The sequence below is a fragment of the Dipodomys merriami genome, unplaced genomic scaffold, assembly GCF_024711535.1.
Source record: "Dipodomys merriami isolate MVZ:Mamm:240054 unplaced genomic scaffold, mDipMer1.0.p SCAF_5, whole genome shotgun sequence".
NCBI classification, from domain to species: domain Eukaryota; kingdom Metazoa; phylum Chordata; class Mammalia; order Rodentia; family Heteromyidae; genus Dipodomys; species Dipodomys merriami.
In genome coordinates, this window is record NW_027206068.1 from 69,229,309 (window position 1) to 69,245,626 (window position 16,318).

General features: G+C 47.3%; 1 protein-coding gene across 1 annotated transcript in view; it reads left to right on the forward strand.

Moving 5' to 3' along the window:
- Positions 1 to 14,158: 14,158 nt before the first annotated feature.
- Positions 14,159 to 16,318, forward strand: part of Tmem178b (transmembrane protein 178B) — a 379,241-nt gene continuing 377,081 nt past the window's right edge. Inside the window, exon 1 of the mRNA XM_069996920.1 lies at positions 14,159 to 16,131. Within this exon, the coding sequence (XP_069853021.1) occupies positions 15,750 to 16,131 (382 nt within the window). The 5' untranslated portion in view covers positions 14,159 to 15,749. The remainder of the gene's footprint in view (positions 16,132 to 16,318) is intronic.

The following is a 16,318-nucleotide window of genomic DNA, read 5'->3' on the forward strand; positions in this document are numbered from 1 at the left end:
ATAACACCTCCTGTGGGTATCCTAAATTACTAGGAAGTGTGTTCATCTCTTATCTCATTATCTCTTCCTCCCTTTTCCACCAATCCCACTCCTTCTTTCAAGTTAATCATCCCAATAAACAATCCCACTAATATTCTAAAAGCTTGACCTAGAAATCTGGGCCATCCGGAGTTCTTATCGCTCCATCTTCCTCTACCTCAATCTTCTCACGCCTCCTTCCCTTTAGTTTTTGCTCACAGTCACAGTGGCCTTCTCACTAGTGTCTTGCCTCAGTGGGATTCTCATATCTCCTTGCCTATTCTCCTCATTGTACAATGATTATCTTTCTGAAGGATTTCCCCCGGGACTTCCCATACTCTTTGGTCTGGGTCTACAAGTCTTATCACAAACTGGCCTCTGAGCCTACAGCCTCATATTACTCTACCCCTTTCCTGAAGATCCTCATTAGAGTTTTCCTGAGCTACTTTTAATTTTAGGCTATATCTGTACCTGGAACATGCTTGCTTTTTGTTTTTGTTTTTGTTTTTTCTTTGTCAGTTGTGGGGCTTGAACTCAGGGCCTGGGTGCTGTCCCTGATCTCTTTTGCTCAAGGCTAGTGCTCTATACTTTGAGCCACAGTGCCACTTCTAGTTTTTGGTGGTTAGTTGGAGATTAAGAGTCTTACAAACTTTCCTGCCTGGGCTAGCTTTGAACTGTGATCCTCAGATCTCAGCCTCCTGAGGAGCTAGGATTACAGGCGTGAGCGACCAGCACCTGGCTGTTTTTCTTTTTTTCCTCTAATAATTTCTCTTTGTTCTAAAATGAAGTACTATTTTCCTGTAGTGATTTTTTTTTCTGATGATCTACAACAGTGTTTGGTAGTATGTATGTATGTATGTGTGTGTGTGTGTGTGTGTGCGGGTGCCAAGGTGTGTATATGTAGTGTGTCTCAGTCTGTTTTCCTGTTTCCTCTTTCTGTGATGGCATACCTGAGACTTGGTGCTTTGTAAGGAAAAGAGATTTATGGAGCTCACAGTTCTGGAAGCTATAAGTCCCTAAGTAGGCGGGGCATCTGGAAGGTGCTTGGTGCTGAGTCATACCAAGGAAAACACAGAAAGATAGGCATGTATGGAAAGGGGAAAGCACAAGACACACTATACTTTGTAACAACTTGCGCTCATATTTAGTCTCCAGTGAGATTTACATGAATCTCTCTTCATGAGCTAGTCCCTCTTAAAAAGAGCCACCATTTCTCAACACTGTTACATTGAGGACCAAATTTCAACATGAGCATTTGGAGGGAAAGAACTATGTTCACATGCTAGCAGGGCACCAGCACAACATGGAGGAAAAGCTTCTGGTTAAAGACTGAACATGAGTAGTATCTTGGCTAGAATCCTGGCTCTGCCATTTCCCAGTTGCATCACCCTAGTCAAAGTGACTTCCTCACGACTCAGTTTTCTTGCCTGCGAAATGGCAATAACAACAATCACAATCAGAACCACCTCAAAGAAATTGTTGTAACAAACAAAAGGAAAATATACACATAAAGAGTTTAGAGCAATGACAGTTACAAAATGCTCCTTGAATGTTGGCTGTATTGAAATAGCATTCTTGCTTTGCAACAGTGGCTCACATCTGTAATCCTAGCTTCTCAGGAGGCTAAGACTTGCAAGATCATAATTCAATGCCAACCTGGCGTAGAAAAGACTGAGAGACTCCACTTCCAAGGAATCAGCCATATGCTGGCCTGGAGGCATGGCTCAAGTGGTAGAGCACCACCAATGAGCAAGAAAGCCAAGCAGACAGGAGGCCTTGAAATCAAGCCCTAGTACTGGCAGGTACACACACACACACACACACACACACACACACACACACACACACACACACACACACACACACACACACACACACACACACACACACACACACACACACACACACACACACACACACACACACACACACACACTAGCCTTCTTTCCTTTTCTTGAAATTATTTACTTGTTTTTACCCAGTATTTTAGACTCCTGGGGGATGGAGATTTGTGAGCATCTTGTTTGAAATTATGTATCTTAAGGCTAGTGTAGTGCCTGATCCATAGTAAAAATTTAATCAGAATTTACAGCTTGGTTGAAGGAATGTATAAGTAAGACAATGCTTGGAGTCAGCCTGGCTGAAAAGTATTCTTTTCTAGTTTCATCGGTAGGATTTTTCTTATTTCTGTGTTGTTATCCACATCTTAATGAAACACCATGAGGTCAGAATACCACAGATTCTCCCCAAACTCCTGCTCCTTCAGGATTTTCCTCTCTCCTTTTTTTTTTTCTCAATCAGTATGACTGATTACCTCAAACCTTCTTAGAAAATCCTGCCTTCTTCCTGCTCACAGGGCTTCTAGAAACTCTCCATCATTAACAACAAAGTATCACTATTGTCAACATTAGTCTAGGCTTCTATCTATGAAATAGTTTTATGCATCAATTGGCAGCAGCATGTGGTACTGGGGATTAAACCCAGGGCCTTACACATGATATGCAAGAGCTCTACCACTTGAGCTGCTGCCCCAAGCCTTTTGTTTTTATTTTGGTTTTGAGAATGAGTCTTGTTACTTTTTGCTCAGGTTGGCTTCATCCTTGTAATCTTCCTGTCTCTGTCTCCTGTATAGGCTGAAATTATAGGTGTGCACCGTGATAGCTGGCAGACCATATGATTTTTAAAAAAAAACTTTACCTGTTAATATGCTAAGTTGCATGGATTGTCCTGGGGTTTGAACTCAGGATTTGGGTGCTGTCCCTTAGCTTCATTTACTCAAGTCTAGTGCTCTACCACTTGAGTCATAGCTCCACTTCTGACTTTTTTGCTGGTTACTTGGAGATAAGATTCTTACAAACTTCCCTGCCTGCGCTAGCTTTGAACCACAATCTTCAAATCTCACCTCTTGAGTAGCAAGGATTATAGATGTGAATCATAGGCACCTGGCTAGATTTTCTTTTTAACACAGTTGTAAATAACTTGTTTAGGAATTTTGTATCTCTGTTGATGAAGCTGCTCAGTCTATAATTTTGAGAAGTATTCTCAAAATGTATTCCATCTGGTTTGGTTGTCAAAGTTATGCAAACTCATAAAACAATGCAAGGCTTGTTCTCCTTTTTCTTTTTGCTAGAAGAGTTTTGAGGTCCGTATCCTTTCTTCCACAGCTATTTAGTAGAAGGCACTGGTTCCTTTGAAATGATCTGTGTTTACATTTCTTTTTGGAGAAAAATTACATTATAACTTCATTAACTAATTATTAAATTATAGATTCATGTATTACTACTATTTTTTTCTAATTCTAATCTTCATTCCATGTTCTGGAAACAACTCATTTGATTTTTCTTTATGCTCATGTCATATTTTCTAGAAAATTGTTGATATTACTAAACTTCTGGTATACGTTGACACAATATGCATTATCAATTTTCAGAGAACCGGCTTGAGGCTTATATTGTGTTCTCTTCCATATGATTCCTTTCTATTTGATTATTTTCATTTATCTTTATTACCTTTCTACTCCCAATGGGTTGACTTTGCTGGATTTTGGTGGTGCTGGGTTTGGGCTCCAGGGCCTTATACTTGTTTAGGTATGTGCTCTACCACTTGATCCACTTTGTAGCAACTTTAGTTATTTTTCATATGAAGTCTTTTCCCTTGGCCAGCATGGACTGTGATTCTTTCTTTCTTTTTTTTTTTTTTTTTTTGCCAGTCCTGGGGCTTGAACTCAGGGTATAGGCACTGTCCCTGAACTTCATTTGCTCAACGCTAGCACTCTACCACTTGAGCCACAGCACACTTCTGGTGTTTTTTCTGTTTCTATAGTACTGAGGAATTGAGCCCAGGGCTTCATGCATGCTAGGCAAGCACTCTACCACTACCCATTCCCAGCCCCCTGGACTATGATTCTTCTATATATGCTTCCCTTCTACCTATTTATAGCTGGGAGTACAAACATGAATGACCAGGCTTGGTTTGTTTGTTCAGGGCAGATCTTGTTAAAGTCTATAACCAGGTACCAATGAACTACACCAATAATCCTAGCTACTTGAGAGGCTGAGATCTGAAGAACTTGGTTCAGAATCAGCCCAGGCAGACAAATCTGTGAGACTCTTTTTTGTTGTTGTTTTTTTGTTTTTTGTTGTTTTTTATTTTTTTGGGTCCGGTTGTGGGGCCTGAACTCTGGGCCTGGGCGCTGTCCCTCAGCTCTTCAGCCCAAGGCTAGCGCTCTACCACTTGAGCCACAGTGCCACTTCCGGCTTTTTTCTTTTTGCTTATGTGGTGCTGAGGAATCGAACCCAGGGCCTCATGCATGCAAGGCCAGCACTCTGCCACTGAGCCACCTTCCCAGCCCAATCTGTGAGACTCTTATCTCCAATTAGTCAGCATAAAAGCCAGAACTAGAGCTGTATCTCAAGTGGTAGAGTGCCAGCCCTGAAAGGAAAAGCGTAGGAGAGAATATAAGGCCTTGAGTTCAAGACCCAGTTAATCCTCCCATACACACACACAAATGCACACACACACAGCACACAGACACACACAGACACACACAGACACACAGAGTCTATATGAAAGCTTTATTGTGATTCTGATCATGATTATAATGATTAATGATTATTGTTATTACTGTGGTGCTGGGACTGTACAAAGGGCCTTGGGATTCATGCCAGGCAAGTATTCCACCATAAACTACACCCTCTGGGTCCTTAGACAGTATTTGGAAAAAAGAAAACTGAATATCCCTTGTCTGCTCAGGGACCTTGTGATGTTGTGCTAATGAGAATGATATTGTCACTGGTGCTTTGGCCTGAGGACTTATAAATATGGAAATCTGGGAAGATGGGACCTTTTTTTTTTTTTTTTGTAGGGCTTGAACTCTGGGCCTGGGCGCTGTCCCTCAGCTCTTCAGCTCAAAGCTAGCACTCTACCACTTGAGCCACAGTGCCACTTCTGTCCTTTTCTGCTTATGTGGTGCTGAGGAATCGAACCCTGGGCCTCATGCAAGCAAGGCAAACACTCTACCACTGAGCCACCTTCCCAGCTCAAGATGGGACTTGTGTGTGTGTGTGTGTGTGTGTGTGTGTGTGTGTGTGTGTGTGTGTGTGTGTGTGTGTGTGTGTGTGTGTGTGGTTTTTATTTTTTTAATTTTTAATTTTAACTCCAAAGCCACACTCAGATCTTAGAAGTTAAGATTCTAACAGGACAAAAGCATTGGGCAATATCAGAGGGAAAGAACTTAGACAAAGATGTTACTTCTGATTTTCTGGTGATTTATTGGAGATAAGAGTCTCATGGACTTTCCTGCCTGGGCTGGCTTTGGGGTGTGATCCTCAGATCTCAGCCTCCTGAGGAGCTAGGATGACAGGCCTGAGCCACTGGTGCCCAGCACAGCTCCACTGCTGTTGTTGTTGTTTTGGTAGTTATTTGGAGATAAGAGTCTCACAAACTCTCCTGCATGGGTTGGTTTAGAACTGTTTTTTCATATTTCCTGAGTAGCTAGGATTACAGGCATGAACCATTGATGCCCAGCTCCATCTTTTTTCCTTTTTTTTTTTTTTTTTAAATCCCTATCAGGGTAGACTGGTAATCCTTAGAGAGTTGTGCTCTTCCAGATTGGAGACATGGTCTTTGTTAGAACTAGGTGTGAATCCCAACTCTCCTATTAAACACATTTAGACATTGTTTTAGTTATTTTCCTCATCAATAAAATGGGTTGACTATAGCTACCTTGCAAAGTAGCTATGAGAATTACTCAGCACCATGTGTGAGTTATGTAGGCTGTGTTTGCCATTATTGATTTCTTTCAATTTTATGTTGAACCAGCCTGCCTGACTGCCTGCCCGTCTTCTTTCCTTCCTTCCTTCCTTCCTTCCTTCTTTCCTTCCTTCCTTCCTTCCTTGCTTGCTTCTTTCCTTCCTTCCTTCCTTCCTTCCCTTCTTCCTTAATTCCTAAGAGTTATGTGAACCCTAATTATCTATGTATTTGGCCAACAGAAATTCCATTATCTCTATTTTCAGCATTTATGAACATTATTAGATCAGACGTCTGATTTATATGTTTTTCATATCTCTTCATTTCTGATTCCCAAAATTCTCTCAAACTGTAAGGTTTGTCTGCACTTGTGCCTGGGGTGACAGAGAATTCTTGTCCCTGGGTAATGTGGGAAGGTTAAAAATTCTTTTTTTTTCTTACATGTATAATCCTAGCTACTCAAGAGGCAGAGATCTGAGGATCATGTTTCAAAGCCAGCCTGGGCAGTTTATGAGACTCTTACCTCCCGTCAACAACTAAAAAAGTCAGAAGTGGAGTGGTGGCTCAAGTGGTAGAGCACTAGCCTTGAGAAAAAAAAAGCCCAGAGATAGCACCCAGGACCTGAGTTCAAGCCTCAGGACCTAAACAAAAAATTATTTTTGTTCTCTTCTAATTATTTAGTACTTGTTAAAAAAAAGGTTACAATTCTATATATCAGCTTATAAGTACAAAGCATCCTTTTCTTTTTTGTCATGGGGCTTGAACTTAACCTGGGCATTGTCCTTGTGCTTTATTGCTCAAGTCTAGCACTCTACTGCTTTGAGCCACAACACCACTTCTGGTTTCCTGGTTGTTAATTGGACATAAGAGTCTCATTCACTTTCCTGCCTACGTTGGCTTTGAACCTTGATCCTCAGATCTCAGCCTCCTGAACAGCCAGGATTACAGGTGGGAGATACCAGTGCCCAGCTTTTTTTGGGGGGCCAGTCTTGGGCTTGAACTCAGGGTCTGGGCACTGTCCCTGAGCTTTGTTGCTCAAGGCTAGTGCTCTCCACTTGAGCCATAGCTCCACTTCCAGCTTTGTACAATGTTACCACTTCCCCCCTCCCTGGTCCCATTGCCCTTTCTGCTTCCTAGTAATCTTCACCCTGGTGAGAACACTATTTGACTTATCTCACTGAAGTGTCTTATCTGGGAACTTTTCACTGACTGCATTAGCATTCTGAGAATATCACATTCATATTTCTATATAAACCATCTTGAGTTCTTAATCAAGTCATAATAATTTGGAGAGCATATATTATTTCCCAATAGCACCGAGGGGACTTGGAGTTAACCAGGACGAGAGAAAAGGATTTGAAAGAGAGTTTGAAAACCCAGGAGGAAAACCCATTTGCTTTGTAAATTTGCCTGTGGTTAGCTTCTCCAGTGACTACACTGATAAAGCGTGGACTCTTTTCTAGTATCTTTGAGTCTCTGTGGCTTCATTTCCTTGTCTGCAAAGTGAGATATAATAATGTGTGTGGTCATTGTCCTCTGATGAGAGTGGGCATAAATATTCATGTGATTTATTAATAATAAGAGTGTTGCCATACAACCTCCCAGGGTCAGGGAGTCAGGAGAGTGTTGATTAGACACAAGAGTTTTAGAGCCAGACAGCCTAAGTTGAAGCCCAGTTTTGCTAGTTATCACCTGCCCCTGACCTTGAGCAAGTCACTTATATTTTGAAGCTTTACTTTATCTGCAAAATGACAGTAATAGCTTCTACTTCATAGAGTTGTTAGATGATTGAATGAAATCATCTTTGGTATTTCAGTCAGTGCTCTATACAATTTTAAAGTGGTTGTTCTTTAAAGTATTAATGGAGCCAGGTGTAGGGTTCATGTCTTTTACCTAGTTGGGAGGCAGAAATTAGGGTGATCATCATTTGAGGCTAGCCTGGGCAAAAAATTTAAGCCACTCTATCTCAACCAATAAAAGTCATTTTTTTTCCTACTGGAAAAATAACTAAAGCAGAAAGGTCTTGAGCTTATGGCTTAAGCAGCAGATCAGCTGCCAAGCCAAGTACTGAGTTCAAAACCCAAGTACCACTAAGGAAAACAAAAGTACTAATGGAAATTAAGTAGATATGAAAGCTGCAGCACAGTAGGAGCTTGGTCATAAGTGACAGAAGTCGATAAATATTTTCCACCCTTCCCACTGTCTTCGCTCTGAAGAGCAAGGATGAAAGGCATGTGGCCGCTGAGCTTAGCTGTGTGCTAACGCAATCCTAGTTATTTGAGAAGTAATATTTATAAAATAGCGATTGGATGAACATTTGTATTTAAATTTTTTTCCTTTCAAACAAAGCTTTTTTATGCTTTCTACTAATATTCACTCTGGTAAGAACCTTATTTGTCTTAATATATAAAAGCGTGCTTAGAATTCTTAGTAAAATGTGAAAGCCAAGGAAAGAGTTTTGTCTATTTTGTATAGCTAGCAGTGTGTTGTTGAATGGTAGACCATAGATAGGTAACAGGTAGATAATGTTGCTCTTCCTATTTGTTCCCTGCTCTGCAAGATGTTAGGATTTTGATATGGTTTGAAAGTTTCCTCTGCTGGAAACTTTCCTACCAAGATACTGTTCTGACACACAGTCCCAGTGTGGGGACAGGTGGAAGGTAATTAGCTTACCAGGGACATGCCCAAAGAGGGGATTCATGCAGATCTCAAGGAGTTAGTTAATCTTGTAAAACTGAATTATTATAAAGAAGGCAAGACTGGCCCGGCGCTGGTGGCTCACGCCTATAATCCTAGCTACTCAGGAGGCTGAGATCTGAGGATGGCAGTTCGAAGCCAGCCCAGGCAGGAAAGTCGGTGACACTCTTATCTCCAATAAAAAGTACTCAAATACCGGAAGTGGCGCTGAGGCTCAAGTGATAGAGTGCTCGCTTTGAGCTGAAGAGTGCAGGGACAGCGCCCAAGCCCAGAGTTCAAGCCCCACAACTGACCAAAAAAAAAAAAAAAAAAAAAAAAAAAAAAAGGCAAGACTGGCTCCTCCTCCTTGCTTTGACTTCCTGTTTCCCTGTGATTTCTCCTTCTTATATGTGATGCTTCTGTGGTGCCATCTACCATATTGTAAGGCAGTTGAGTGGGCCTTCACCAGACACTTTTCAAAAATGAAAAAAAAAGTTATTATTAAGGTGATGTCCAGATGGGTTACCCTTTTATAAGCCAGGTAATGAGTATAATTCCTTTTGGGCAATGTCTCCCCTTTCTTCTCCCCCAGTTGCCCCCTCGTGTCCTGGCCCTTCTTGATTGTGACAATAGAATTAATGATTTTCTGAAATAAAAGTCAAGAAACATGTCTTATGGCAGTTTATAACATTAGGAATGGTGAACTTTGCTGGCTCATCAACACATAAACACCAATAATTAATTTGGTTGATACATTACCAACTTCTATTCATATAAAATGTAACCACATATTTCACATTTTGCATCATAAGGATGTTTTTTATTTGTTTTGTTTTTGACCAGTCGTGGGCTTGAACTCTGGCCTTGGGTGCTGTCCCTGAGTTTTTTGATCAAGGCTAAGTGCTCTATCACTTGAGCCACTTTCCTGGTGGTCAGTTGGAGATACGAGTTGCATGGGCTGGCTTTGAACCAGGATCCTCAGAGTAGCTAGGATTACAGGCATGAGCTACCAGTGCTCAAGGCTAGCACTCTACCACTTTGAGCCACAGCTCTACTTCCAAAGATGTTTGTAAGGTAGAAGAATAGAATCTATTATAACTTTTAGAGGTTTGGATATTCAGCATGTCGCCTCCATTTCTATGCTTCCCTAGTCCTTTGTGTGCTGGGGCCAACTTCCTGGCTCCCGCTTGGCTTCTTAGTTCTCTCATATCCTTTCATTTTGTACAAATAGATTCATGCATGTTTCTTTATGCACCCTTTTGTTTTGAGAGTTAGGGGGTGAGTAGTATCTCCTCAAAAAATAGGCTGAAGTCCTCACCTCTTAGCAATTCAGAATGTGACCTTACTTAGAAGCAGTGTGCCTATATAACTGAGGTCATTAGTTAAGATGATGTCATTCTGGAGCAGGATAGGCCTCAATCCCGTGGAACTGGTATCTTTCTGAGAAGGAGGCAATGTAGAGACAAAGTTGCACAAAGGAAAGATGATGTGAAAGCATATGAGAAAAGACAGTTATGTGACTGCAGAGGCAGAGACTAGAACAAAGAATTTGTAGGTCAGGGATTGCCAGAAAATCCTGGAAGATAGACCAGGCAAGAAAACACTTTACCTTAGAGGATGCCAAAGGGGGCGTGGTCCAGCTTACACTTTGAGTTTGGACTTGACTTCTCTGAGACAGTACACTTCTGATGTTTTGAGGTATGGGGTTGTGGTAGGAAACCAGTGCAAGTAGCATGCGAAAAATACTCTTTGCCTTTGAAAAAGGTGTGTGTGTGTGTGTGTGTGTGTGTGTGTGTGTGTGTGTGTGTGTGTGTGTGTGTGTGTGTGTGTGTGTGTGTGTGTGTGTGTGTGTGTGTGTGTGTATCCTGGAGCTTGAACTCAAGGCCTGGGCACTGTCCCTATGCTTCTTTTGCTCAAAGATAGTGCTCTACCACTTGAGCTACACCTGTACTTTCAGCTTTTTGGTGGTTAATTGAGATAAGAGTTCACAGACTTTTCTGCCTGGGCTGGCTTCAAACTGTGATCCTCAGATCTCAGTTTTCTGAGTAGCTGGGATTATAGGTGGTACCTGGCTACAAAGTGTTTTTACAAGCTAGATACCCCAAAACACATCTGGGTCATATGAAACATCTTTTTTCTCCCAGCAGTGACTCCAAATGGTGCCTTAGAGTGGCTACATGAATCCATGATCCTACCATAGCTGTACAATGGCCTGTTTCTCCACATTCCAGCCAACACTTGACATTAACAGGCATGTACATTTTTTACCCCTTCTCATAGGTGAAATCAGCATTGAAAAAAAAATCTGTATTCTCCAGATTACTAATGAGGTTGAGTTTTTAATATGTTAATTTTCATTTGAATTCCTTCTTTCTGTAAGTTTTCTCTATTATAAACCTTGCCAATTTGTCTGTTGAGCTGTTGGTTTTTTTTCCCTTCTGAGGTGACATTTTTCTTTATGTAGGAGATGATCTTATTCACTTAAAACAGTTCCTGCTTTTGAAAGAGCTTTGAAATATCAGGCAAGTTCGTTGGGCCTAATTAGTTGCCTTTTCAGCATCCAGTGAGATGATCAAGTGATATTTATTTGACCTATTGATACGAGCCACCTGTTATTGTAAGAACTTTAAAAAGCAGAGCCATTAAATATTTATGGGCAACGAGGAACGACGCCCATGTGCGACTTTTTAGAACATATTTAGAGGGTGGAAGTCCCTGGAGAACACAGGCTGCAGCCTTAGGCAGGGTGTGGTTAGGGGTTAGTGGGTTGGAATTTTACCTCCCAGACAAGATGGAGCTACAGCAGAATTTTGAATGGAGAGCCGTAGAATTTACGATTAATATAGTGGTGTGGTAGAGGAAGAAGCTAAAGGCAAGTCTTGTGTTATAACGACTCTCAGGAGGAAGAAAAGAAGGAAGGATGCTCAACAATACCATGATGACTTTCTAATAAGCTGAGATGTAGAAAGCAGGTGTTTAGCATAGAGAATGCCTGTTGAGGCAGAAATAACAGCATTTCTCAGAGTTGGGGAGCTGTGTTGGGAGGGCTTAAGCCCAAAGTCACTTTTGGGTTGCACCCCATGTCAGTCTGTGAAGTGAACTATGGAGAAAAAGGATGAAGGCTATTTAAGAAGTAAGGCTTTTTCTCTGGGCAAATGATGCCATATTGGTAGCGAGATGGCAAAGAGGCCACATCCACTTTTCCTTTGCTTCCAACTGAGATGTCAAGGGTGAAGTTGAAGGGCGGGGTAGAATAAATATGGTAGCTGAGGACAGGGGTACAATGGGGAAGGAAACTCTTTGCTTGAGTAGTCTGGATTCTCAGAAGCTGAGAGAACTTGCAACCATATATATATATTTTTTTATTTTTTATTTTTATGCCGGTCGTGGACCTGAACTCTGGGCCTGGGCGCTGTCCCTCAGCTCTTCAGCTCAAGGCGAGCGCTCTACCGCTTGAGCCACAGCACCACTTCCGGCTTTTTCTGTTTATATGGTGCTGAGGAATCGAACCCAGGGCCTCAGGCATGCAAGGCAAGCACTCTACCACTGAGCCACCTTCCCAGCCCTTGCAACCATATTTTTGTTTGTTGGTTTACCTGAGAAAAAGCTTGTAGAATGCTACTGCTGCATCAAAAGAAGTGTGTGTATGCACATAGAATTTTGAATTTCATAAACTGCAAATCAATTTATTTATTTTTCCTTAAGTGTACTGGGATTTGAACTCAGGGTCTCACACTTGCTAGGCAGGCCATCACTGAACCAGGTTAAAAGGCAAGAGCAATGGAAGAAGAATGGAAGCAAGAGGCAAGGTTAAGCACAAACTGAGCTGTACACTTATTGCAAAATGGGCACTGCTGGGTTGCCAAAAAGGTCTCAGGATCTGGTTCCAAAGAGGGAGAGGAGAGTTGGGAACGAAGAGATGGAGGCTGTAGTGGCTGGTTGTGCCCTGACTTTTTTATGGGTGACCTTTTAGGTGTTATTTCACCTCTCAGCTTCCTCCCTGTGTCATACGCAGATTCCCAGGGCTTTAGGAAAGAAAATTTAACCTGTGTTAAGTGGGTTAAAAGAGTTGGTGCCCATTTGTTTCCTTACGTTCACAGGTGCTACTGGGGGAGAATCAGTAAGAAAGAGTAGAAAGAGAAATGGGAAGACACTGTGCCATCTTAAAGAGCCCAAGGGCGAGGACCTGGCCCAGGGCACGTTCCTGCGGCGGGGGTCGGGGGGAAGACCAGCCGGACCCTCAAGGACTGTTTGGGCATCCATCCTCCTTTTCGCTGTCCCTTCAGTAAAATCCCATTGCGGAATCCAGGGGCGAAAAGAGAGGCACGCCCCTCCCCCACTAGATGGCACTGAAAGGCCTTGTTGTAGATATTCAAAATGCGTGTGTGTGTGTGTGTGTGAGAGAGAGAGAGAGAGAGAGAGAGAGAGAGAGAGAGAGAGAGAGAGAGAGACAGACAGACAGACAGACAGACAGAGACAGAGAGACAGAGACAGAGACAGACAGAAGGCAGACAGAGCCAGTGAGAGGGAGGAAGAGGGAGAGAAGACACAAAGAATATGGTGGAGGCGCACTCATTTCGACTCCCGTGCCCATTTGTGTCTCGCCGGGTGCCTGGCATTCTCATTTCCCCAGGGCAGTGGGTGGCAGTGTGGGTGGGGGTTCCTCGACTTTGGGGTGAGGGTAAAAAGATGGATGAGCATTAGAGTGCGGTGGAATGTGGGGGTGAAGGGAGGCGCCCAGCGTGTGCAGCCCCGCCGGGTCTCACGTGGGGGGGGGCAGGGGTTGGGGATGAAGCAGGATCCACGAGGGGGGCGGGTGTGTGTGTGGAGGGGGGAGCGGCTCAAGGCCTGGGGTCCCGCCGACCCCGTCCGGAGCCCGGGCTGCTGCCATCAGCCCTCGGATAGCAAACCCTACCCCAAGGTTGCCTTGAACACAGGCTCCCCCTCCTCCACCCACCAGAGCCCTTGGCTGGGAGAGTAATTTGCTTAACCCTACCCCGTGGCAATCTCTTCTTCTGGCCTTGCAGGCATCAAGGTTTCTTCTTTTCCTGCTGGAGGGAGGGCAGGTGGGTGGAGGTGGGGTTGTGTGTGGCCGGTGCCCAGACTGGGGTTGATAGGGAACCCCAGAGCCGCTCCCTGCTCGGTGCTGGGGGTAGGGAGGGGGGCGGGAAACAAAGATCTAATACAACCCCAGACACCCCAGACACTAGTGATGGACGCCACCAGAGTTCTCTCATCCGCTGTCAAAGCCGTCTCTGCAATGAGTCCTTTTAAAAATAAAATTCAAGGGGATCCGTCCTGGCTCAACAGAAACAGATGTAAGCACTCCCCCCCACCATGGGTAACAATACACATGTAAACATGTTCCATGCCCCATGGATGCCTATGGGCATAGACAGGCATGTGGTTGAGCGCAGGGCTTACCTGTAAGGCACCATTGACTTGCCTGGCTACGGAATCAAGTGGAGCTACTTTGTGCCTGGGAAATGGTGCAGTCTAACTTTAAGAAGGCCAGAAAAATAAGGGATGGGGCTCACGTTGCACGGATGACATCACTAGCTTTTGGCTGCGCGCTCCGTGCGCTCGGCTGTGGGTTTTAGCCAAGGCTGCAGCGCCCCGGCGGCCGCCGAGCCGAGCGAGCGAGCGAGCGCCGCAGCGGCTTCCTCCGGGCGCCCACACCCGGGCGATGCGATTTTTGGAACCCCTGGGGTACAGCCTGGGACCATCTCGTTCCTCCCCGGTCCCAGCCGGGCCCGCCGGGCCTCGGAGCCGCGGCTAAAGGAGGAAGCTAGGGGTGGGGAGAGAGAAAGCCCGTGCACCCAGCCTCCCTCCCGCCCCTCCCCACCCTCGCCCCATTCACCTCGGACCCCCCCTACCCTCCCCGAACCCCGATCCTCCGGACAGCGCGAGCCGAGGCCACGACCAGATTGTCCCCACGCTGCGCCGCGGAGGGAAGCCGGCAGGCGGGCGCCCGAACGCCCGGGTGGGCTGCCGTAAAAATGGTGCAGTCCGAGAGCGGCTGACCCCAGCGGACGGAGCAGACCCCGTGCCCGGGTGCCCGGCCTCGGCTGGCGCGAGCGCGGGGCGGCCTGTGTGGCGGAGCCCAGACCTGGGTGGTGGTTGTTTTTCATTTTCTTTCTTTCTCTCGGTGCCCGCCGCACCTGGGCAGCACCATTCCTGGGGTGCGGGGAGCCCGATGAGGTGAGGCGGTGGCAGATCTGGAAGCAGCCGCCCGGTGGCCCCGAGAGGAAAAAGGAGAAGAAGAAGGAGGGCCACGCGAGAGAACGAGCAGCATGACGCCGCCCGGAGGGCCGGCTGCAGGGCGGGCTGCACGCGGCCGCGGCGCGACCTGTCCGTGGTGTTGAAGGCGCCGTGCACCGAGCTGCCCGCGCCCGCGCGCCCGGCCCCGGTGCGCCCTCCTCTGCGCAGCCGCCCGCCGCTCGCGCCCGGCCCAGCCTCGGCAGATCACCGGCCCGGACGAGTCCGAGGAGCGCTGCCCGGCCGTCGGCGCCGCCGTCCGCCTTTCGGGGCCGCGTGCATGGAGAGGCCGGAGACGGGCCGTCCGGCAGCTCGCAGGCCGAGGCGGGCCGCCGCCGCCGCGCGTCCGCGGGAAGCTCGCCTCTAGGAGCCGCCGTCGGGACCCGAACCGGCCACGAGCCTGCAGGTGATCAGACCACGGAGATTTGTAATTTTGGGTTTTAAAAATAACACTCGATCCGGAGAGGAGAACATTTCTGGGCTAGCATCCCCGGGCAAATCCCGGAGAAGGGAGTTCCGGGCGGGACTCAGGGCAGCCGGTCCCGGCGTCGGGAGGGTTCCCCGGGGCCGCCGGCTGCGGGTGGGTTTCAGCTCCATCCTGAGGACCAGCCACCTCCGGACGCCCCCCCACCCCGCCTCACCCCGTTCCCAGAAAGCTCGGGTCTGATCTCCACGCCGCACAAAGGACCCCCAGCGAGTCCCAGCGGCAGCGGAGCAGTCGCGGGCGCCCAGGGCAGCGGCGCGCGGGGCCTCGCCGTCCCTTCCTGCGGGGCGGGGCGGGGGGGCGGCGGCCGCCGGGAGGCTGCGCCAGCCTTGGAGGATGCCCAGGAGCCCGCGGGAGCCGCTCCCCAGCAGAACTTTTTAGGCTTCCCGCCCCGGATCCGCGCACTCCCGGGGCTGCGCACCGGTCGGTGGGGGGGGCTTCACCACGCGGGCCCCCCTCCTCCCGTCCCCTCCTCCCGCGGTCCTCTCCCGCAGCTCGGGCGGGCGCTGGGAGGGAAGGCGCGGCGCGGCGGATCATGCCCATGGTGTAGCCGCCCAGCGGAGGCATGGCTGCCGGAAGGTTGCTGCTCTACACGGGCCTCTCGCTAGCGCTCTGCGCCCTCGGCATGCTGGCTGTGGCCATCTGCTCCGACCACTGGTACGAGACGGACGCCAGGAAGCACAGGGACAGGTGCAAGGCCTTCAACACTCGCCGAGTGGACCCGGGCTTCATTTACAACAACAATAACAACTTGCCTCTCCGGGCCAGCCGCTCGCGCCTGGACCGCTGGGAGGGCAAACTCCTCCGCGCCCGGAATCGCCGGCAGCTCTTCGCCATGAGCCCCGCGGACGAATGCAGCCGGCAGTACAACTCCACCAACATGGGCCTCTGGAGGAAGTGTCACCGGCAAGGCTTCGACCCCGAGATCGCAGCCCTCATCCGGAAAGGTAAGCGCCCAGGGGCGCGGCGTGGCGCCTCGAGGTAGGCCCCGCGGCCACCTGCCACCCCCCATCTCCTCATGGGGGGGGCGGAGGGGGAGGGGATCCTGGCATCCACAGGCCGGGCGGAGGCTCGGAGAGGACCGGACTTGCCTGTCCGTGGGCTGGTTTGCGGCACCCGGGGCAGGGGCTCCGG